The sequence below is a fragment of the Piliocolobus tephrosceles genome, chromosome 10, assembly GCF_002776525.5.
Source record: "Piliocolobus tephrosceles isolate RC106 chromosome 10, ASM277652v3, whole genome shotgun sequence".
Lineage (NCBI taxonomy): Eukaryota > Metazoa > Chordata > Mammalia > Primates > Cercopithecidae > Piliocolobus > Piliocolobus tephrosceles.
In genome coordinates, this window is record NC_045443.1 from 109,901,440 (window position 1) to 109,924,009 (window position 22,570).

The 22,570-nt window shown below is 40.4% G+C and overlaps 1 protein-coding gene across 5 annotated transcripts in view; it reads right to left on the reverse strand.

Moving 5' to 3' along the window:
- The window catches only part of HECTD4 (HECT domain E3 ubiquitin protein ligase 4), a 228,613-nt gene that overhangs the window by 109,517 nt on the left and 96,526 nt on the right, over positions 1 to 22,570 (reverse strand). For all 5 annotated transcript variants that reach the window (XM_023203793.1, XM_023203776.3, XM_023203754.3 and 2 more), the window contains exons 8-15: positions 18,115 to 18,307; positions 14,266 to 14,424; positions 9,819 to 9,932; positions 8,626 to 8,766; positions 5,229 to 5,461; positions 4,709 to 4,854; positions 1,554 to 1,624; positions 207 to 312 (exon numbers count right to left, since the gene is read on the reverse strand). In XM_023203793.1, coding sequence (XP_023059561.1) covers positions 207 to 312; positions 1,554 to 1,624; positions 4,709 to 4,854; positions 5,229 to 5,461; positions 8,626 to 8,766; positions 9,819 to 9,932; positions 14,266 to 14,424; positions 18,115 to 18,307 — 1,163 coding nt within the window. The remainder of the gene's footprint in view (positions 1 to 206; positions 313 to 1,553; positions 1,625 to 4,708; positions 4,855 to 5,228; positions 5,462 to 8,625; positions 8,767 to 9,818; positions 9,933 to 14,265; positions 14,425 to 18,114; positions 18,308 to 22,570) is intronic.

Here is a 22,570-nt window from a genome sequence, read left to right on the forward strand (position 1 = left end):
CAACTTACTTTACTGATAAAATGGAAATGTGCAATTATCAGTTCTGAGGGGAACTACAGAATCTATTATCTTTCAACTGGTCCATGCTTTAGGTTTAACATGCTACCGATCATATTAATTATAACAGGAGACTAAAGTTAATCAAACACATTGAAATGTAAACTGAGAACACAAAGGCTAGGAGTGAATAATATAACTTCTGTCACCTGTAATGATCATCTTCATCACTGCCAAATCGGTTGTTTTGGAGCTGTTCGGCCAGGTTGGTTAGGATCACATCCCGTAGCTGGGAGAGTCCACTGTTTCTCTCTCCTAACACAGAACAAAGCTCCATCAACTACCCTGGTAATGACTCCTCGAAAACTGATGCTATTTTTAAAAAGTTTTTAAACAAACAGATTGTCGGCAAGCTAGGGGCACCAGACATACGGACTTATACAAATAAAAGCAGCAAAAATGACATCACAACGAATCCGACTTTTTTTTTTTTTTTTTTTTGAGACGGAGTCTCGCTCTGTCGCCTAGGCTGGAGTGCAGTGGCCGGATCTCAGCTCACTGCAAGCTCCGCCTCCCGGGTTTATGCCATTCTCCTGCCTCAGCCTCCCGAGTAGCTGGGACTACAGGCGCCCGCCACCTCACCCGGCTAATATTTTTTATTTTTATTTTTTAGTAGGGACAGGGTTTCCCCGTGTTAGCCAGGATGGTCTCGATCTCCTGACCTCGTGATCCGCCCGTCTCGGCCTCCCAAAGTGCTGGGATTACAGGCTTGAGCCACTGCGCCCGGCTGAATCCGACTTTTTAACCAGCATCCTGATTAAAGTGTAATTACCTTTTTGATATATTATGAAGTGTGATTTTTCATTCCTTAATGCTGCTTTTAAATGCCAACTGTCTTTAACACAGTACCTTTTGTTGTGTTGTTTAGTGTAACTTAAAATGTTAGGCTCCAATGTGTGAAGACAAGTGGCTTAGAAATCACCAATAAGTGATCCTTTTATTTGTTAAACATCTACAGTCACACACATTATGCTAAGCAGTGGAGACAGTTTATAAAGCTTGAAGATATATAAAACACGGTTTTTGCTTTCAATCTGGTTGAAGTGTAAGCATATATGCAGATACATTCTTTTTTCTTTCTTTCTGAGAGAGGGTCTGGCTCTGTTGCCCAGGCTAGAGTGTAGTTGTGTCATCATAGCTCACTGCAGCCTCAACCTCCTGGGCGGAAGCAATCCTCCTGCCTCAGACTCCTGAGTAGCTGGGACAACAAGGTATGGGCCACCATGGCCAGCTAATTGTTTTTATTTTTTGTAGTGTCAGGGTCTTGCTTTGCTGGCCAGGCTGGTCTTGAGCTCCTGGGTCAAGTGATCCTCCCGCCTTAGCCTACCAAAGTGCTGGGATTACAGGTGTGAACCACTGTGCCTGGCCTGCATATATATTTTTAAAATATGCTGACTAACATATATGAAGAAGTATCAATTATCTTAATATGCAGTTGTTTCCTTGGGGACAAAAAAAGGACGGCTATTCAAAGATAATTAAAGGATAATTCTTACCTTCTGTTAAGACCAGTTTAAGTAAGTTATTGATTTCAGTTTCACCTGGGTACAAGATATTTAAACCAGAGCTGAAACGACAAAAAAGTCAAAAACCTTTAAGCAAATGTTCTAGAAAATCAAAACTCTAAATATTTAAATTCTTATTTTTATTAAAGATGTCAATTTGATTATATAAAACTGTGAAAAAACTTTTTTTTTTTTTTTTTGAGACGGAGTCTTGCTCTGTTGCCCAGGCTGGAGTGCAGTGGCCGCATCTCAGCTCACTGCAAGCTCCGCCTCCCGGGTTTACGCCATTCTCCTGCCTCAGCCTCCCGAGTAGCTGGGACTACAGGCACCCGCCACCTCGCCCGGCTAGTTTTTTGTATTTTTTTTTTTTTTAGTAGAGACGGGGTTTCACCGTGTTAGCCAGGATGGTCTCGATCTCCTGACCTCGTGATCCGCCCGTCTCAGCCTCCCAAAGTGCTGGGATTACAGGCTTGAGCCACCGCGCCCGGCCGAAAAAACTTTTATCACTAAAAAGGCATTAAAAATTTTTGAGACAGGGTCTCAATATGTTGCCCAGGTTAAACTCCTGAGCTCAAGCGATCCACCTGCCTTGTCCTCCCAAAGTGCTGGGATTGCAGGTGTGAGCTACTGCACCTGGCCTAAAAAGGCATTTGAACCTAAATTCACTGTCACGATACAGTCCAATTACTTCCCTGATAAATGTCATCCCTCTCCTCCTCTTCCTGTGAATTACCAAAATAAATTACTTGGGGTTAGATGCAGAACTGGTTAAAGAGAATTGGTAAGCTATGAAAAGTCAATGTAGTCAAGCCTACATATATCAAATTGTGCCTCCCCAAAAAAACAATTAAGAAAGTAAATTTCTAATTCTCAGCTTTTTCAAAGAGAAGGGAAGAACAACATTGCAAATGGCATCAGAATCTTTTTTCTTTTCATTAATTTATTTGTGTGTGTGCGTGCGTGTGTGTGTTTTAGATAGGATCTCACTGTCGCGCAGGCTGGAGTGCATGGAGTGCAGTGGTGTGATCTCGGCACATTGCAGCCTTGACCTCCCAGGCTCAAGTGATCCTCCCACCTCAGTCTCCCAAATAGCTGGGACTACAGGTGCTTGCCAGGGCATTGGGCTAATTTTGTTTTTATATTTTTATTTTTATTTTATTTTATTTTTTTTTGAGATGGAGTCTCGCTGTCACCCGGGCTGGAGTGCAGTGGCCGGACCTCAGCTCACTGCAAGCTCCGCCTCCCAGGTTCACACCATTCTCCTGCCTCAGCCTCCCGGGTAGCTGGGACTACAGGCGCCCGCCACCTCGCCCGGCTAGGTTTTTTTTGTATTTTTTAGTAGAGACGGGGTTTCACCGTGTTAGCCAGGATGGTCTCGATCTCCTGACCTCGTGATCCACCCGTCTCGGCCTCCCAAAGTGCTGGGATTACAGGCTTGAGCCACCGCGCCCGGCCTATTTTTATTTTTTTGTAGAGACAAGGTCTTACTATGTTGCCCAGACTGGTCTCAAACCTGGCCTCAGCTATCCTCCTGCCATGGCCCCTCAAAGTGCTGGGATTATAGGTATGAGCTACTGCATTCAGCCTCTTTTCTTTTTTAATTGAGGTTTAACATTTAATCAAGTGCACATATTTACAGTGTACAATCTGATAAGTCTGACATATGTATACACCAAAGAAACCATCACCATAATCAAGATAGTGAATATACCCATCCCCTCCAAAAGTTTCCTCAGAGCACCAGATTTCAATCACTGCCTTAATGCTCCACAGAAAGAGATTGAAGCATAATGCGCTGTGGAAGGAAAACAACTTCCTGTCATCTATGCTCACCCCTGTCATACAGATCTTTCAGACCAACCATTCAGCTCTCTCTTGGAAACTAAATTATAGTTATAGTCACTTTAAGGCTGTATTCCTGTATAAAAGCTCGCTGAGGCCAGGCACGGTGGCTCACACCTGTAATTCCAGCACTTTGGGAGGCCAAGGTGGGTGGATCATCTGAGGTCAGGAGTTTGAGACCAGCCTGGCCAACATGGTGAAACCCCATCTCTACTAAAAATACAAAAATTAGCCAGGCGTGGTGGCACATGATGGTAATCCCAGCTACTTGAGAGGCTGAGGCAGGAGAATCACTCGAACCCGGGAGGCGGAGGTTGCGGTGAGCTGAAATCGCACCACTGCACTCGAGCCTGGGCAACAAGAGTAAAACTCTGTCTCAAAAAAGCAAAAAGAAAAAAAGTTCACTGAACTAAAAAAAAAACAAAAAAAGGCCGGGCGTGGTGGCTCATGCCTGTAATCCCAGCACTTTGGGAGGCCAGGACGGGCGGATCACAAGGTCAGGAGATCGACATCATCCTGGCTAACACGGTGAAACCCCATCTCTACTAAAAATACAAAACATTAGCCGGGCACGGTGGCGGGCGCCTGTAGTCCAGCTACTCAGGAGGCTGAGGCAGGACAATGGTGTGAATCTGGGAGGCAGAGCTTGCAGTGAGCCGAGATTGCGCCACTGCACTCCAGCCTGGGGCACAGAGCGAGACTCCGTCTCAAAAAACAAAAACAAAAACAAAAAAAAAGACTGAAAAGAAATAGAAAATGGCCTATAAATTCTGCTCTCTTGTCTCAAAAGCTTTAAACAGATTCATAAAGACTTGCATTTTTGAGCACTTACTTTGCATCAGGCCTTACCTTAGGAAAACCTCACAAACCCATAAAATAGGTGCTATTTTTATGCTCATCTTACAGCTAAGGAAATGCGAACCTTAAACCAAGGTCACACTAGTGAGTGGCAAAGTCTAGAACCCAGATCTGCCTGTTGCCAAAGCCTGCTTCTTAACCACCCTGCCACACTCTGCAAAATGAGAACATCAGCCTGCAAATAATCAAAATATCCACTTAAAGGGTTTTTTTTTTTTTTTTTTAGATCCAAACAGTGAGATAAGGAAATGCAGGTACACAGTTGGCTTTGGTCCTCTAAAGGTGGGGCTATAAACCCCTCTCCAGTGAAATTATCCCCAATCCATGAGGTCCTGACTGTGGGATGGGGTAAGAGGCATTTATACTACCAGCTTTCAGGGAAGATTACAATGCCTTGCAGAAGAACCATTTTGCAGAGAGCATTACGAAAATCATTAGCTGTTTACCTGATGGCAAGGCAGACTTCCTTCTGAATTTCAGGGCAAATTTGATCTTTTGGTGCCATCAACAACTGCCAAAGAAGCAATCCCGACCGTCGAATGATGTCTCGATTCCTTTCAGTTTGTGGGCTGAAGAAAAATTTAAATACCACCTACAGAAACATAAGGAGTCTATCTAAAAATGCTAATTCTACTGGGGATAAAATTATCCCTACAAAGAAAGTACACGGTAGATACCCTATGAACAAATAACCAGGTGGATTTTTTTTAACCACAATCTCTTCTATTGTGTAATGGTATAATTATAGTAAATATTTTACATATATTAATTGTAATAAGCTATGTATAGCAATACTCCATTAATCACAGTGCAATGAATATGATAATTCTAACTACAGGATTAGAAGGTGGTAGGATACAGAACAGGAAAGTCATTAAATTTTTCTGGTAAAAATGAACTGGCTGAAGCCAAGGTTTGCGTTTCCTTTTCTCTATCATCTTATTTATCTCAAAACAATGTATTTACCTGAAAGACAACGAGAATGCAGCGTATAATACAGGTATCTCCATTAACCATGGCTTTCTCCATAATGTCACAAATACTGCTAAGATGGTGTGCTTCAATTGGATGCTGCTTGCCCAAGACACTTGTGATTGGAAGATTGGGGTTGGTGGCAAGAAGATTAAGTTGGTGTATGCACATCGCACCAACGTGGTGCAATAATTGGTTTATAACCTCATTCGTGGTTATAGCCTCTTCTAGAAGATGAAAAGGAAACTGAGTGAGGAAAGACATCTCTATGGGTGGTCCCCAAAGAATAGACCTCTGACATACAAAAGGTGTGTGCACACTAGAAAAGGGTATTTTGGCTATAATCTCTTTCACTGCTGCCAGAGAACCCTTCTCCCTGCCACAGGTGCTGGGGTGAAAACACTTCGGGAGTTCATTTGTTTGGAACGGAAGTAGCTACCACTTACTGAGCCCTTTTTATATGCTGAAGAATGGGCTGAATGGTTTACATGGTTCTCAACTTAAGACTATTTTAGCCCTGTTTTGTAGAGCAATAAACCAAGAGACAGAGAAGTTAAGGAACTTGCCCTAGGTCACACAGCTAAGAAGTGGTAGAACTGGGATTTGGATTCAGGCCACCTCAGTCCACAGCCCCTGCTGGTAGCCACTCTAGTAAAACCTCTCCACATCCTATGGCTGCTCCATATTAGAACCTCTGTATATAAATAGTTCCTCATGTTTTGACATGTTAAGCTGAAAATGCCCATTAGATAACCAAGTGGAAGTGAATCCGTAGTCTGGAGTTCAGGCAAGAGGCTTGGGAGTCAGTAATACAAAGTGGACTTTCTTTTCTACTTTTTGCTTTTTCAAAAAAACAGCTTTATCAAGATATAATTTATATTCCATAAAACTCGCCCACTCTAAATGCACAACTCACCAAGTTTTAGTAAATTTACACAAATACCAAATTCGAGAATGAAAGCTGAGAAAAAAAACTGACCCTAGAGATAATAATTACTGTGCTGATAAACATTCGTCTACATGAACTGGCTTTGGTCCTCTGAAGGACCAAGTCTACAAGTTCTCTGATACACTTCTTCTAGGAGGTGGAGCTTAATTACCCCTCCCTTCAGTGTGGCTGAGACTAACAGAGTATGGAAAGGGAGAAATGGTAACTTTATAGTGGGGAAACCTGGCAGATATCATTTAAACCAAGTGATCAGTTTTTATTATCACTAGTAATAAGTCATATCAATACCATGTACCTTGGAATAGATGTAATGTGAAGGGGATATCGCTTCTGTGGTATTCTTCCCCCAATCCATAACTTCAGTTTAACCATGAGAAAGCATCAGATGTCCACAGGGAAGGACATTCTATTCTACAAACCTCTGACCAGTACTCCCCAAGTGTCCTGTTCTGCTCTTCAGACAGAACAGCTCTACCAATCTATGGCCCAGGTTTGCTGCTTTCTTCTCCCAGCAGCTCAAATCTGCTGTTGAGCCACTCTACTGAATTTTTCTTTTCAAACCTGGAATTTCCATTTTGTTGTTGTTGTTGTTGTTTTTTAAATAATCTCTTTAATGAAATTCTCAATTTGCTTGATCATAGTCATCATATTTACCTTTAATTTTTTTAAACTTGGATTCCTTTAGTTTTTTAAATGTGTTTATAATGGCTGCTTTAAGTCTTCATCTGACTTTAAAGTCATTAGTCCAACATCTGCATTTCTCCTGTATTGCGTGGTTACTGATTTCTCTGCTCAGTTTATTTTCTCAAATCCTTGTTTCTTTCTTTCTTTCATTTATTTATTTATTTATTTTTTTATCTTATCTTATTTTATTTTTTTGAGATAGAGTTCACTCTTGTTGCCCCGGCTGGTGTGCAATGGTGTGATCTCGGCTCACTGCAACCTCAGCCTCCCAGTTCAAGTGATTCTCCTGCCCTAGCCTCCCAAACAGCTGAGACTACAGGTGCCTGCCATCACGCTCAGCTAATTTTTTGTGTGTTTTTAGTAGAGATGGGGTTTCACCATGTTGGCCAGGCTGGTCTCGAACTCCTGACCTCAGGTGATCTGCCCACCTCGGCCTCCCAAAGTGCTGGGATTACAAGCGTGAGCCACCACGCCCAGCTCCATTTATTTTTAATTATTCTTGTTTTTCTTTTTCAGCCTGGCTTCCTAGGGGTCACCCCTATCTGTATTCCTTAGTGGTTGTCAACCAATGATTGTACTCAAACACCTTGAGCCAGTAACACTTTCACCCTGGATGGATCTGTGTGTTTTGGGGGAAGTGCAGCAAAGTTCACATGGTTTTAAACTCTGCTCTGGTTTTTGCTTCCTGTTGGGCCCTCTCACATCTTTGCATGTGTATGCAGACTCATGTTTAGCCAGAATTGTGCGAGTAGCTTAGGCTTGTGCAAGAGGCCTCTTCTGTGTAGGCGTGTGGTCCCTCACAGCTTTCTCACTATCCAGATCTCACTAGTAAACTTCTAGCTAGTCGGCTGGGCCACTGCTTGCCCTAACTGGGGTCAAGATCTAAGGCCTGCTGAGCCACGGGTCTCTGTTTGTTTGCCACCAAGATGACTACTGTTACTGACAATGCTACTGGACATGAGGTTTTTCCACGCTTTGCTCCCTATCAAGTCAGCCCCCTCTGGCAGCAAAGCTGCTGCTTTTCACAATCTTCCCCACCCCGAGAGAATTATTATGCTGACCAAGCTTGAGGTGGTCAGCACAGTAATTCTCCCACAGCAGACTGAGGTGGAGGATCGGAGCAGTTCTAGAACCCAAAGTTCAGGGCTTTTTAAAATGAATAACAACTCTCAATTTGGTGTATGCCTTGGCAATTTCCAGAGCCTGGAAATAGTTGTTTTTGATAATTACCTGTTTTAGTGTTGCTTTATGGGTAGGGGACTTGCTGAGTGATTAATTCCTCCATATTAGCATAGTTGACTTTAAAGCCACAAGATTTTACGTTAATATTAACTTAATATTAAGAATGTTCATATTAATATTAAAAAATACAAAGGTCCTTCACTGGTAATTCCATCTAAGTTTGTATATAAATAAGTCATTATCAATGCAAAACATTACAACAGTATACAATCCCATGCCAAATATAAATAATTTTTGCAACAAAGTTCCAACAAGTTCAGGAAGGACATAACAATTTTCCTTTAAAAAAGTCTATGGACTACCTCAAAAGCTCTATTTATTTACATACTTATTCACTTAATCATAACTCATCTTTCATGGTTACAGAGAACAAAGGACTTTAGGTTTCAAAAGTTCAAAGAGGGAAAACTGGGAACACATTCTGGGGTTGGGCTATGTTTTCACCTACAAATGCTGTGGTATTCTCTCATATTTCAGAAGGAAATCTTTTCCTGCAAGACCCTGAATGCACCTCACCTTTGGGCTCAGTGATAATGTGACTGACTCCAAGTCTCTGGCAGACATAATGGAAGGCTTGATTCCCAGGGTTACACCACTGATCGATATAGTCATTAGAGCATGTCCATAGCATGTTATTCACTGTGTCATAACATGCTCCTGCAAAAAGAGCATACTATATTCAGTCATCATGCCACCAGCTACCTGTATACATATTTCTCACAAGCACTGCTACAAAGTGGAAGGGCAAGGATGCTCTCTAATGTTGACAACCCACATCCCTAGTCCCATAGATTTACTTGGCAAGCTACTAGGTGGGGACTCGGCAAGAAACCAGCATTTAATTTTTAATTTTGCTTAACTCCTGTGTGAGGAGTAAGTCTCACAAAATAGAGAGCTCTTAGTAACTGATTTATCTGTGACCTACTTCCAAAAAGGATTTAAGTGTCTTACATTAAAAACCCAGGTATAATAAACCAATTAATATTAATACACAGTAAAAAGCCCTAATAAATGAGCCTAAAACTTAGAAATAAGCTTCCTACCACCCAGGGCAAAGAGAAAATCCAGTATATTACTTAATGTTCATTTTCTAGCAATAACAGGTATACCAATTCCTCACAGGAAATAAACTTTTCATGGCATAAACCTTGAGAATTTCTTATAGGCATTATCGCACAACCTAATAAACAGTATCTTCAATTGCAGTTTACTCAGAGGAATTTTACATATGGCAATTTCTTATACTCATTCCCAAAATTAAAATTTAATATTAAAAAAATTCTTTCTGGTTGGGCACAATGGCTCACGCCTATAACCCCAGCACTTTGGGAGGCCGAGGCAGGAGGATTGCTTGAGCCCAGGAGTTTGAGATCAGCCTGGGTGACACAGTGAGACCTTGGTTCTACAAAAAATAAACAAAATTAGCTGGGCATGGTGGTATATTCCCATAGTCCCTGTTACTCAGGAGGCTGAGATGGGAAGACTGCTTGAGCCCAGGAGGTGGAGGCTGCAGTGAGCCAAGATCACACCACTTCACTCCAGCCTAGGTGACAGAAGAGACCCTGTCTAAAAAAAACAAAACAAAACAAAACAAAAAACGTCTTTCTTTTCAAGGAAACAAGAATGCCACAGGGAACTGGCAAGATAGTTCAAGAGAAATTTGCTAAAACTTTAAATTTTCCAAAGAAATGTGCACATCTATTTCTTACCCAATCCTGGTACGAGAGCACCACGCCCCAGTGAGCTTCCAGCAGCATCTATGAGATCTGCACGACTTGTAAACTGACCATCCGAAATATTATACACCAAGCTGGAGGCTAGGACTTTGGAAACAAACATTAAGCTGTTTAATGAGCCTGAAGATTATTTTCAAAGTTTAAATTTTAGGCTTTTAACAAAACTTTTATAAAAATCACACCCCTTTCTTGTTGTTGCATATTGGTCGTAATTGGTGGTAAAGGGATGGAGAATACATGCATAAGACCACAGAAAGAAAACTGTCACTACCAGAAATCTTCCTAAATTTAACACTGAACCATAGTTTTCAAAGTGTTTTTAAAATGGCACCTTTTGCATGATGGTTCTTTCCGATACACATTATCAAAAGGGTAACTGCAAGAGGGGTTACCATCACTAAATCACAAGATGAAAATGTTTACAAGAAACACTTTGCAGTTAGTCAGTGTTCAATAAAGCTTGGTGTACACTCAAACACAGCTGAGCTGCAATCTTTCCTAATACACCCTGACTTTTTCCCTTAACAGAGGATGGTGCAGCGGTAATGAGCATGGACTCTGGGCTTCGGAGTTTCAATTCCAGCTCTAACACTTTTGGGTGGCCCTGGGAAAGACATTAAACATCTCAGTTTTCTCATTTCTAGAGTGGAAATAATAAAAGTACCTACCTTATACAGTTATTGTAAAGAGTAAATGAGTTAAAATATGTCAAGGATCCACACCAGCATATATATACATTAATTGCTATCACTGATTTTATTTTCTTCTCCATTTTCAAACAAAACTTTAGCACTGTGTCTCAAGTTTGCTTCTTTTTTATATTCTCATCACCCTAGTAGCCCAGATCTGCATCATGCTTAACTTGAGTTATAACATAAATGATACTCTTTTTTCTATTTTCTACTGTCCCATTAAACAAAATGGGACAGTAGAAAATAGATCTCCAAATCTCTTTTCATGGTACTTAACATACATATGCTTTCTCCTCACTTGGCCACTTATATGAATAATACCCATTCTTTATGGCTTAAACTCAAAACCTCATGAAGTCTCTCCTTTCTCCCCACTCCACAATAAGCCTTTCTTTCTCAGATTCTGCAGCTCACAAATCTGCTCCACGTGGATCCTTCCAGCAGGGATGCAGCACTGTCTATCATTTTCTCATTGTCTCACACATCTACGTCATCTCTCCTAACTAGACTCTGAGTTGTTAAAGGCAAGCACCAATTCTTCCACTTTCTGAGCAGCCCCCACAGTAGCCAAAGAGGAACACCCCTGTGTAGCTGGGACTACAAGCATGCGCCACCATGCCCAGCTAATTTTTGTATTTTAGAAGAGATGGGGTTTCACCATGTTGGCCATGATGGTTTCGATCTCTTGACCTCATGACATAGAAGGAATTTAAGCATTTACTGCTTTGTTGCGCTAAAGTAGAATCACTGTGTAAGCTATATCCTCATGAAAGAATGGTACCATCAAGACCCACTTTAATTCAATGGGGTCAATTTCAATTGAGCAAAAAAGCCATGCCAAGGAGACTAAACACAATTTAATAAGACCAAAGGTCATAATATGCGGTAATAGTAGGAAAAAAGAGGGGAAAAAAAAGACTGATGGTCAATAACATAAAAACCCAATTTTTACTTTTGCTTTATTTATTTATTTATTTAGAGACAGAATCTCGCTCTGTTGCCAGGCTGGAGTGCAGTGGCGCGATCTAGGCTCACTGCAACCTCTGCCTCCCGGGTTCAAGCAGTTCTCCTGCCTCAGCCTCCTGTGTAGCTGGGACTACAGGCACGTGCCACCACGCCCAGCTAATTTTTGTACTTTAGTAGAGATGGGGTTTCACCATGTTGGCCACAATGGTCTCGATCTCTTGACCTCATGATTCGCCCGCCACGGCCTCCCAAAGTGCTGGGATTACAGGCGTGAGCCACTGCGTCCAGCCAAAAAACCCAATCTTTAAATGGACAAAAGACTTTGGAGGAATAGATATTCCTCCAAAGAAGATACACAAATGGCCAATAAGCACATGAAAAGATGCTAAGCATCATTAGTCATTAAGGAAATGCACAAAATCACAATGAGGTACCACTTCATATCCACAAAGATGGCTATAATCAGAAAAACGGAAAATAACAAATGTTGGCGAGGATGTAGAGAAAATAGAACCATTATACTTAGGAGATGAGAACGTAAAATGGTATGGCCACTTTGGGAAACAGTTTAGCAGTCCCTCTAAGGGTAAACATATACTTACCATATGACCCTGCAATTCCACTCCTATGTATGTGCCCAATAGTATGAAAAATGTCCACACAAAACTTATACACTAATGTTCGTAACAGCATTGTTCAAAATAGCCAAAAAGTAGAAACAACTCAAATGTCCATCAACTTATGCATGGATAAACAAAATAGGATATTATCTACACAATGAAATATAATTCAACCATAAAAAGTAATGAAGTACTGATTCATGCTGTAATATGAATGAACCTCGAAAACATTAAGTTTAAAAAACAGTCACAGACTCGTTCCATCCTGCCAACCTATGAAGATGCCTGCTTCTCCTTTGCCTTCTGCTATGATTGTAAGTTTCCTAAGGCCTCCCCAGCAATGTGTAACTGATGGATAGAACAACTTGGAACCAAAGAAAAAGAGGTGGATCTGGTGTCAAGAGACTTGGACCACATCACTTCACCTGTCTGAGCCTCAGTAACCACATAGTGATTCCATGGCTAAAGACTGAGAGAGATCTAGGATCATTGGTGTCCAGTAACAAATGCACATTTGCAAGCACTAAGGAGAAAAACTCATTCCATGTACTTTCTTCCTGGAGACCAAGCCCACTACAGCAAGGAGTATCTACAAGCGAGGGTGGAATTGTGCATGAGTAGAGAATACTCTCCATCTCTTCTCACATCATACAGCTCTCCAGTTGACACAATCCTCAACTATATTTACATAGAGGGAAAAATGATTCTATATTTATATAGAACTCTCCATAATGTGTCAAGTGTCCTCACACTATCCTATGTGGTAGGTATAATCATCTGCACATTTTTTTAAATGGGAAAGTTGAGGCTTTGAATGATTAATTTTCCCAATAGTTACTACAAGGAAGAAACAAGATTTTTACATGTCTGTCTGCATCTCCTTTTATAGCTCCTCCTGATTTTATTCATAGCTCAGCCACCATAATATGCACAGAATGAGACAAAATAATAAGTGGTATTTTGCTACTATCAAGGAAATCAAAAATTAAAAATCAAGCAAATAAACAAACAAAAAAGCAGTCATAAAAGGCTGTATGTTGTATAATTCCATTTACATGAAAAGTAGAGTATAGGTAACTCCACAGAGACAGAAAGTAGATTGGTAGATGCCAGGGGTCAGGGAGTAGGAGAGCAACTGTTGATGCATATGAGGTTTCTTTTTGGGGTGATGGGTAGATTAGTGGTAACGACTGCACAACTCTGTGAACATACTAAAAACCACTGAATTGTATATTTTAAAGGGGTAAAATTTATGGTGTGTGAGTTATACCACCATCCCCAGCCTGAGGAACATTTTTTTAATTCTATACTTTATCCCATTTAATTATGTGTCCACTCTGAAGCCAAAATTACACTGCTTTAATTACTGTAGTGTGCCTCCTTATACAAATATATGTATATTTTAAAATATTAATACATTTTTCCACATCTGCTTTTCTAAGTCTTATGCTTAGTATTTTGTATATGTGTCCTAAAATGGAGGTGTTTTACACACGTATTTTAATAGCTTTGCAATTCTATCAGCAGGGCGTGGTGGCTCATGCCTGTAATCCCAGCACTTTGGGAGGTCAAGGTGGGTGGATCACCTGAGGCCAGGAATTCGAGACCAGCCCGGCCAACATGGTGAAATGCCATCTCTACTAAAAATAAAAAAATTAGCTGGGCATGGTGGCGTATGCCTGTAATCTCAGTTACTAGGGAGGCTGAGGCAGGAGAATCACTTCAACCCGGGAGGCAGAAGTTGCAGTGGGCTGAGATCATGCCACTGCACTTCAGCCTGGGCGACAGAGCAAGATTCCATCTAAAAAAAAAAGAAATTCTATCACAGTGAGTAGATCTCTTGCTATATCATCAGTAAATAATGTGACAAAATATTATTTTATTTCCTAAAACTTTGTTGAACTGATTATTTCTATTAATTTTACAGGACAATAGTTTTCAAACACTATACTAATATGTCATCCACAAAAAATTATATTGTTAAATCTTCCTAGCCTATATTGATAATTGGTATTTTTTGTTATCAGAGAGCTATTGCAAACAACTATTTAACAAAGTGAGTTTTAAATAATTAATAGGAGAGCCTTATTTTTCAGAGTTTGAGATAAATTGAGGAAAGTGTCACAGGTAAAATTCACTTACTTTTTAAAGATGACAAACCACTTGTTCCACCAAAAAGAGATCGGGTCGCAGAGCTGCCTGATCCCCCTGGAGGAGGCACCAGCATCACCAAGTAGGTGCCACAGGTATATATGGGTGTCTTCCGCAGCATTTTTAGAGGCAGCCCACAGCTAGTATTTGCTGGACAAAGGAATAAAAATGCTAAGTCAAAATATTTGACACAAAAATTAATTTGATTACCAACACAGATTAGGATATAAAGAGGGAGACCCAAACTCAAACTAAGACTTGGAAAACAGATTTCCAGATAAGGAAAACAGAGTAAGAAGTAATAGAAGGAAAAAAATAAGTATCTTCTGGCTCCACAGCCTGACCCTGAGCCTCCTATTTATATGGTCTGAACATTTCTTGAATGTGTTCCCAATCCTCAATATGCCATCATGACTCCACAAATTATTCTAAAAACAAAAAATCCTCACATGGACTAAATCTCAAAATAAGAGAAGAATCCTACTATTTGTTTGCGTTTCCCCTAGAAAACTGATATAGGTTGAGTACATTTATCTGAAATGCTTAGGACCAGAAGTGTTTTGGATTTCAGATTTTTTCAGAATTTAAAATATTTGCATTATACTTAAGAGCTGAGCATTCCTAACTGAAAAATCCAAAATTCAAAATATTCCAATGAACATTTCCTTTGTTTTTATTTATTTACTCATTACATCTGAGATTAGTGAGAGTATTTCCTTTGAGCATCATGTAGGCACTCAAAAAGTTTCAGATTTGGGAGCATTTTAGATCTTTAGATTTGGGATGAACAACCTATATTCCAATCAAGATCTTGTTTTTTTTTTTTTTCCATTTTATATAGAACAAATTCTTGACAGGTTTGTGATATTAAACTCATAACAAGCAGCTTTCGACATGAAATTGGCCAAAAATTTCAACCTAATGAAAGTTTTCACAATATCTATCACAGAACAGTTTTATAGCTGTGTAATTTATTATAACCCTTTACATACATTTTTCTTGTTTAAAAGGGTCAATGACATAAACTGTCATTAGGAAAATAATTATTGCTTCTAATCAAGAGGTGTAAAATGTACTTTAATCTCCCTTACTGGCATATCTAAAACATGGAGTGAATTTACGGATTTTCTATATACAAGCCTAGGAAGGATTGATTATGTCAACAAAAAATCAATCAGAGTGCTTTACTTAGAAAGCTGTCAGGCTGTAAAATATAACTTATTATCTATAGCCTAGATAGATGAAAATCATTTTTAGATGGTTTAGATTAGAAGAGTGAGTAAAGTGAAACCTAATCTATCTGATATTTGTTTTGAATGTTTGTGCTTCTAAAAAGTTTTATTTTTTTTAAGCTGCAAGCCCCCACCAAGTATATTCTTCATTAAGGACATAAATTCAAGAAGATAAATTTCCACTGGTAAGAAACCTCAAGACAGCAATAATTGGAAAATTAGCAACTTTGTGAGTATAACATTTTCACCAAGATGTTTTTAATAGACATACCCTTATTAACATGGTAATAGGTATTAGTTTATAATGGAATAAAAGCTTTTCTATTTTTTATTTTTTGAGACCGAGTCTCACCATTGTCGGCCTGGGCTGCAGTACAATGGTGCCACCTCGTCTCACTGCAACCTCCGCTTCCTGGGTTCCAGCAATTCTGCCTCAGCCTCCCAAGCAGCTGAGATTACAGGTGCCCGCCATCAAGACCGGCTAATTTTTGTATTTTTAGTAGAGATGGGGTTTCACCATGTTGGCCAGGCTGCTCTTGAACTCCTGACCTCAGGTGATCCACCCGCCTCGGCCTCCCAAAATGCTGGGATTACAGGTGTAAGGAACTGCGCCTGGCCAAAAACATATAGACACCTTGTATGTTCGCTTACTTTTGAAAAGTTTCTTGGTTTATAACTGGTGAATTTTTAATGTAGCAACATCATGTTAAAGAATCCACAGATTGCTTGAGCCCAGGAGTTTGAGACCAGCCTGGGCAACATAGCAAGACCTCATCTCTTAAAAAAAAAAAAAAAAAAGTACAATGAGACCACATGTTTAGAATACAGATACCAGTTTCTACCAAATTCCAGTATATGTGCTACCAAAGCGTGCACATTTCTACCAAATTCTAAATATATCCTTGCCTTCTGAGGTCTTATTTTGATATTTTACATATTTTCAATAAGCATTCCTTTAGTATTTCCATTATTTAGGGTAAGATTTCATTTTTTCCCAAGGGACAAACCCAGATCAGGCCTTCAGCTTGTCATGAAAATGTTTATTTAGGTAACAACAAAAACAGAAACATAAAAGACTGTCCTCTAGAAAGTATCTTCACCGGGCGCGGTGGCTCAAGCCTGTAATCCCAGCACTTTGGGAGGCCGAGACGGGCGGATCACGAGGTCAGGAGATCAAGACCATCCTGGCCAACATGGTGAAACCCCGCCTCTACTAAAAAATACAAAGACCTAGCCGGGCGAGGTGGCGGGCGCCTGTAGTCCCAGCTACTCGGGAGGCTGAGGCAGGAGAATGGCCTAAACCGGCGAGGCGGAGTTTGCAGTGAGCTGAGATCCGGCCACTGCACTCCAGCCTGGGTGACAGAGCAAGACTCCATCTCAAAAAAAAAAAAAAAAAAAGAAAGTATCTTCTACAGCTGGAATTATCCACTTACCCAAATCATAAAAACTATTAACAATTTTGCCACTTATCTTTGATACAATAGAAGCCTGTGAAAATAAAATACTGTCCTTAAATTCTAATAAGTATTTAATTTGGTAGTCTCATAACAAATTAACCATAAATACTTTCTCTTCCTAGCATTTCCAACTATAAAAATAAAGCATAAAATTACACTGAATTCATCAAATCAAATGCCTATTAATTCAGATGCAGTTTTCTACATATGGTATCTTTTTCTAGCTTTATCTTTTACTACAGTTCATAGTTTGTTATTAATCCAAATATTTGGTATGTAATCTGTAAACTCCACGGAATAATGGTTCTTAATGTTTTGGGGGGTCATAGATGACTCTGAAAATCTGATGAAAATTATGACAGATACATATAAAATGATATCTAAAACTTTGAGGGCGTATGTTTAATAACATATTATTAAACACATTCCCTTACAGGTGTATCCTGGTTAAGAACTCCTACTTTAAAAGTGCAGAATAGTATATATAGTATACTACATTTTATTAAGAAAAGGCAGAAATTATGAACATATAAATTCATCTTTAATTATGCTTGCATAAAAAAACACTGGCAGGATAAATGAAAACTAATAAATATAGTTACCTGTGGTGGGGTAGGGTGGGGGCAGAATATAAAATTTACCAACGTGGTGAGAATAAGACTTCTCCGCATATACCTTTTTACATTATTTTGACTTTCAAATTCTGTACATGTATTATCTATTTTAAAACATTAAGTTACAAAAACTAAAAGATAAATTCTAAAAAACAAAATATCTACTGTAGAAGGCTTTTCTGTTATTTGCTTGGTCAAGACTGTATTTAAGGAAGATGATGCTAAGTATCAGGTTTTCACATTCACAAAGCATATGTGAAATATGAAATCAACTAATTTATACGAATGGTGACGATGATAAGATGTTTACAGTTTAACATGGGGTTGTTTTGCATTCCTACAGGTTCATATGAATTTATGTCCATAGCCTACAACATGTATTGGCTTGGAATAAAAAGCTGGACAATGACTGGAAGACCAAATAAGGTCAACTATGCAAAGGAAAGGGCTTTGCACAGCATGGAGGAAGTGCACAATAAGACATAGCTGAACGGATCTATATAAGGAAACAGATCTGGGAAGCACAGAGTAACATACCTGCTTGATCCTCTTTTAGTGTGTTGGAGATGGTGGAACCAGTCAGGGCAGCAAGGGTTGCTGACGGGGAGGCTCTATACCGAGAAAGTCTACTTAGAAGCATCTCATTAATGCTTTTTGCAGATTCGCCCTCTTTTCTCATTAGAATTGTGCGTTCCTGAAGAGGGTTGGCTACAAATACACCATTTTCAACCTAATATAGAAAAAAAGGAGGTCCTAAAATGATATCTGTTTCCATTTAGTCAGCAAATTTCTACTTGAGGATATTATTGTGAGTAAATCAAAAATATTTCAAAAACTGCACCTGAGTAGATATACACCTTACAACTTAAATGTGCTATAGAAACTATTACAAACAAAAGAGACTATGATAAGTTTGAGAGCTTTCACTTTTCATAATAGCTATAATGTTTAATAAGTCTATGAAAAGTTTTGATTAAAATTCCTTATACTGGATTCCACAGGCAGCACTTACTAATTACATGCCTCTGACAGGTTGAAGTCAAACGAGAGGAAAACAAATATATCAGTCTTTGATTTACTGTTAAGGACAACTACGAGGATAATGTCTCAAAATATCTTCAGTGGCTAAAATCCAAACTCTTTATTAACAGCAGTTAACATTAGCACCAGCTGCTCAGGCCCTGGCAGAGCAAGCCTGGACAAAGGCAGATTTTGCTAAAAATACACATCAACTTCAACTGGATCTTTGCTGGTGCTTTGTGGTTCTTTCATTCACCACTTGGTTATTCCCCAGAAAAATCTTTGGAGTGGTGACTCCAAAATTCCTTCACCAATTCTGAGCTTAACTTTTAGCAAAACCACCTGGTTTTCTTCTTTCTTCTTCTTCTTTTTTTTTTTATTCCATCTGGCTTTCCGTATTGCTAAAAAGATCCAGACCACTTACCACAAGTTTCTCCTACTCACGTCTCTTTCAACTTAAGAATCTTGGGACCCAGCCTCATGTATTATTTCCTTAATTCAGAGGAAAAAGGATTTCACTTCCTATTATTGAAGATGAACCCTTCCACTTCTGCCTCATGTCCTGTGCTCCCCTCTGCCTCTTCATCATTAGTGCCTCCCTCTCCATTGACTTCCTTCTCTTTGTTTTCAAATATTCACAGGTCTTAAACAAAACCTTGGTGGCCCATCAAAATATCATCCCTTTTGTCAAATCTGTCATGGCCCCTTTCTAGATCCAAGAACCAGGTCCTCACCAGCAAAGACAGGCAGGACTGGCTTGCAGTTGTGGGGTGTGGAGATAAAAGGAAATGGGAGTGCAAAATGGCAAATCTTCAGAAGCAAAGGGAAAGCAAAAGAGGAGTGCACAGGGAAAGGTCGGTAACACAGAAGGGGCAAGAGAAAGCGAGTAAACTCAGGAGCACAGCCAGGAAAGATTCCCAAAGGTGGGTGTACTTAGTGGGGGAGTATTTTAAGACATGTTCACAAATGACAAAGAAAAGATTTGTTACAGAGTCCAAAAATGCTGTTTCTATTTCCCCATACCCTGCTTTTTAACCCTTTGCAGTTGGTGGTCTCTGAATTCAGCATCCTCTAATGAGTTGGCAATCTCAATGGTTCACCAGTGACCTAACCCCAAAACCAGTGACCTTTTCCTTGACTTTCTTGCAGGTCGTGCCATCACTGCCATCCTTCTTGGGATTCTGATTCCTTAGTGTTGGTGGCAGAACACAATCCTGGTTTGTTTCTTTCTTTTTTTTTTTTTGACAAAGAGTCTTGTTCTGTCACTCAGGCTAGAGTGTAGTGGCATGGTTACAGCTCACTGAACCCTCAATCTCCCCAGGCTCAGATGATTCTCGCACCCCAGCCTCTCAAGTAGCTGGGACCACAGGCATGCGCCACCACATCTGGCTAATTTTTGTATTAATGTTTTTTGTAGAGACAGGGTTTTGCCATGTTGCCCAGGCTGGTCTTGAACTCCTGGGCTCAAGCAATCTGCCTGCCTCAGCTTCTCAAAGTGCTGGAATTACAGGCGTGAGCTACCATGCCCAGCCAGGTTTGTTTCTTTTTAACATGAACACTTACCTCTGTGTAAAGTGCTCACTGTGCTGGTGAGTGAAGCCAGCATAGTCCCTGCTTTCCTTCCTGTCTCTCTCTTTGCTGGTCAACATCTTCATTCGCTTAAATGGGACCTTTCCCAAGATTAGACCTAGCCCTGGGGTCCAAGACCTTCATCTGGAATGCTTTATCCCTAGACCTTCCAGAGGCTGGCTCCTTCCTATCATTCAGGTCTCAGTTAAATGTTACCTACTCAAAGAGGCCTGCCCTGGTTGCCAATCTAAAAAAGATTCTTCCCCAGCATCCCCAAGCCACAGCACATCATGCTGTTTCATTATCTACACAGCATTTACTACTCTCTGAAATTATTTTACTCATGAAGTCATTTATTGTTTGCCCTTCTACTTTAACATGCCCCAATGAATGCCAACTTCCTGAGAACAGTGATCTGCCTGCCTTGTTCACCTTAACATCCCCAGCACTTAGGAGGCATTCAATGAATACTCAATTGCTTGCTGAATAAACAGATCAGGGCCCTTCCCCAAATCCAACTCCGCCTCTCTATGGTGACTCCCACATTTCTATTTACAGACCCATCCTTGCTACTAAGATCTAGTTCTACTTTTCTAACTGCCCCTCACCCTCCCCACCGACATTTCTACTTGAACAGCCTCCTGTCACCTAAAATTCAAAACATCCACCTCTTACTTCATTGTCTTACCCCAACTCTCCTACTAGATTAACTTTTAGCAAGCATAGCTCTATTTATGTCGTGCAATTCTAAATATACTCCTTCAAAAGCATCCAAGATAAAAATCAATCCCTTTAAGCTTGGCATTCAAAAGCATTACCCAATCTGGCCCTATGAGAAAATCAATAGATACCTTAAAAACAAACAAAACGCTGTATTATTGTATTTGAGTACTTTGAAAATACTGCAAAGAAAAACTGATAAAGCACCTGTGTGATACAAGTAGGGCTGAAGTTTGCTACAAAATGGTAAATCTGCTGGAAATCCTACTTTAGCAAAGACACTCTTCAGGGTAAGAAGCTGCTGATTTAGGAAGGAGAGGAAGAGCTGGGAGGAGTGAGAAGCAGCCCAGGTTCCTTCCTGGCAACCACTCTGGTCCAAGTCAATATCATCTCAAGAGAGATGATTAGACCAGTCTCCCAACCTGTCTTCCCACTTCCACGGGCACCCCAATGGTTTACTCTCTGCATAGCCAGTGATCATTTAAAAATGTAAATAAAGCCAGGCACAGTGGCTCACACTTGTAATCCCAGCACTTTGGGAGGCCAAGAAGGGAAGATCACTTAAGCCCAGGAGTTCGAGACCAGCCTGGGCAACATAGTTTGAGACCAGCCCGTCTCAAACACACACACACACATACACACACAAAAAAATTATCCAAAGGCAGTGGCACATGCCTGTAGTCGCTGCTGCAAGGGAGGCTGAGGCAGGAGGATCGCCTGAGCCCAGGAAGTCGAGGCTGCAGTGAACCATGATTGCACCACTGCACTCCAGCCTGGGCAAAGAGGGAGATCCTATCCCACCCCACCCCGCCAAAAAAAGAAAAGTAAAACCATGTCTTCCCTCATTTAAAACCCTGCAGTGGTTTTCCAACACACTTATGATAAAATTCAAATTACTGACAGGGCTTCACAAGGGCCAATGTCTGCTGACCTCCTCAGCAACATCTGCCTCATCTCAACCCTTTCTCACCACATTTTTAGCCACACTCGCCTTCTGTCACACCTCCAAAATACCATGCTTCCTCCTAATGCTGGGCCTTGGTACTTGCTATTCCCTCTTCTTGTGCTACCCATCTGTTGCAGTTTGCCTGGAACTGCAGGTTTCAGCACCAAAAGTTCCATGTCCTGAGCAATCCCTCAGTCTCAAGCAAACTGGGATAGTTGGTCACCCTGTCAGGATGGATGGCTTCTTATCATTCAGGTCTCAGCTCAAATGTCTTTCCTTAGAAAGGCCTTATGTGCCCTGCAAGCTAAAGGAGCTCCCCATCTCTACCCAGGGCACTCCCTCTCACATTATCCTGTTTAATTTTCTCCCCAGCATTTATCACTAGCTGAAATTATTTCATTCTTGTTGTTTACTTCTGTACTGTCCCACTTCCCATACTCTAATATAAGCTCCATGAAAACAAAGGCTTATTTACTGGGCTACCCAGATACGGCAATATAGTATAGGCCCTCAATTAATACAGAATGAAGGAAGGGTAGCTTAGTAATCTGGATCATAACTGGAAGGAAATAATAAACCCTTAGGGAGAAGGGGGGAAAGACACCTAGTGTGTCCATTACTATACTGACAATATCTTTAGGAAGTTACATGAGGAGAGAAAAATAGCAGTCTAACTAATAGCAGTCTAATCACTAAATCTAACCACTTTAAAAACTGCAGTTTATACAGAGTACGTGG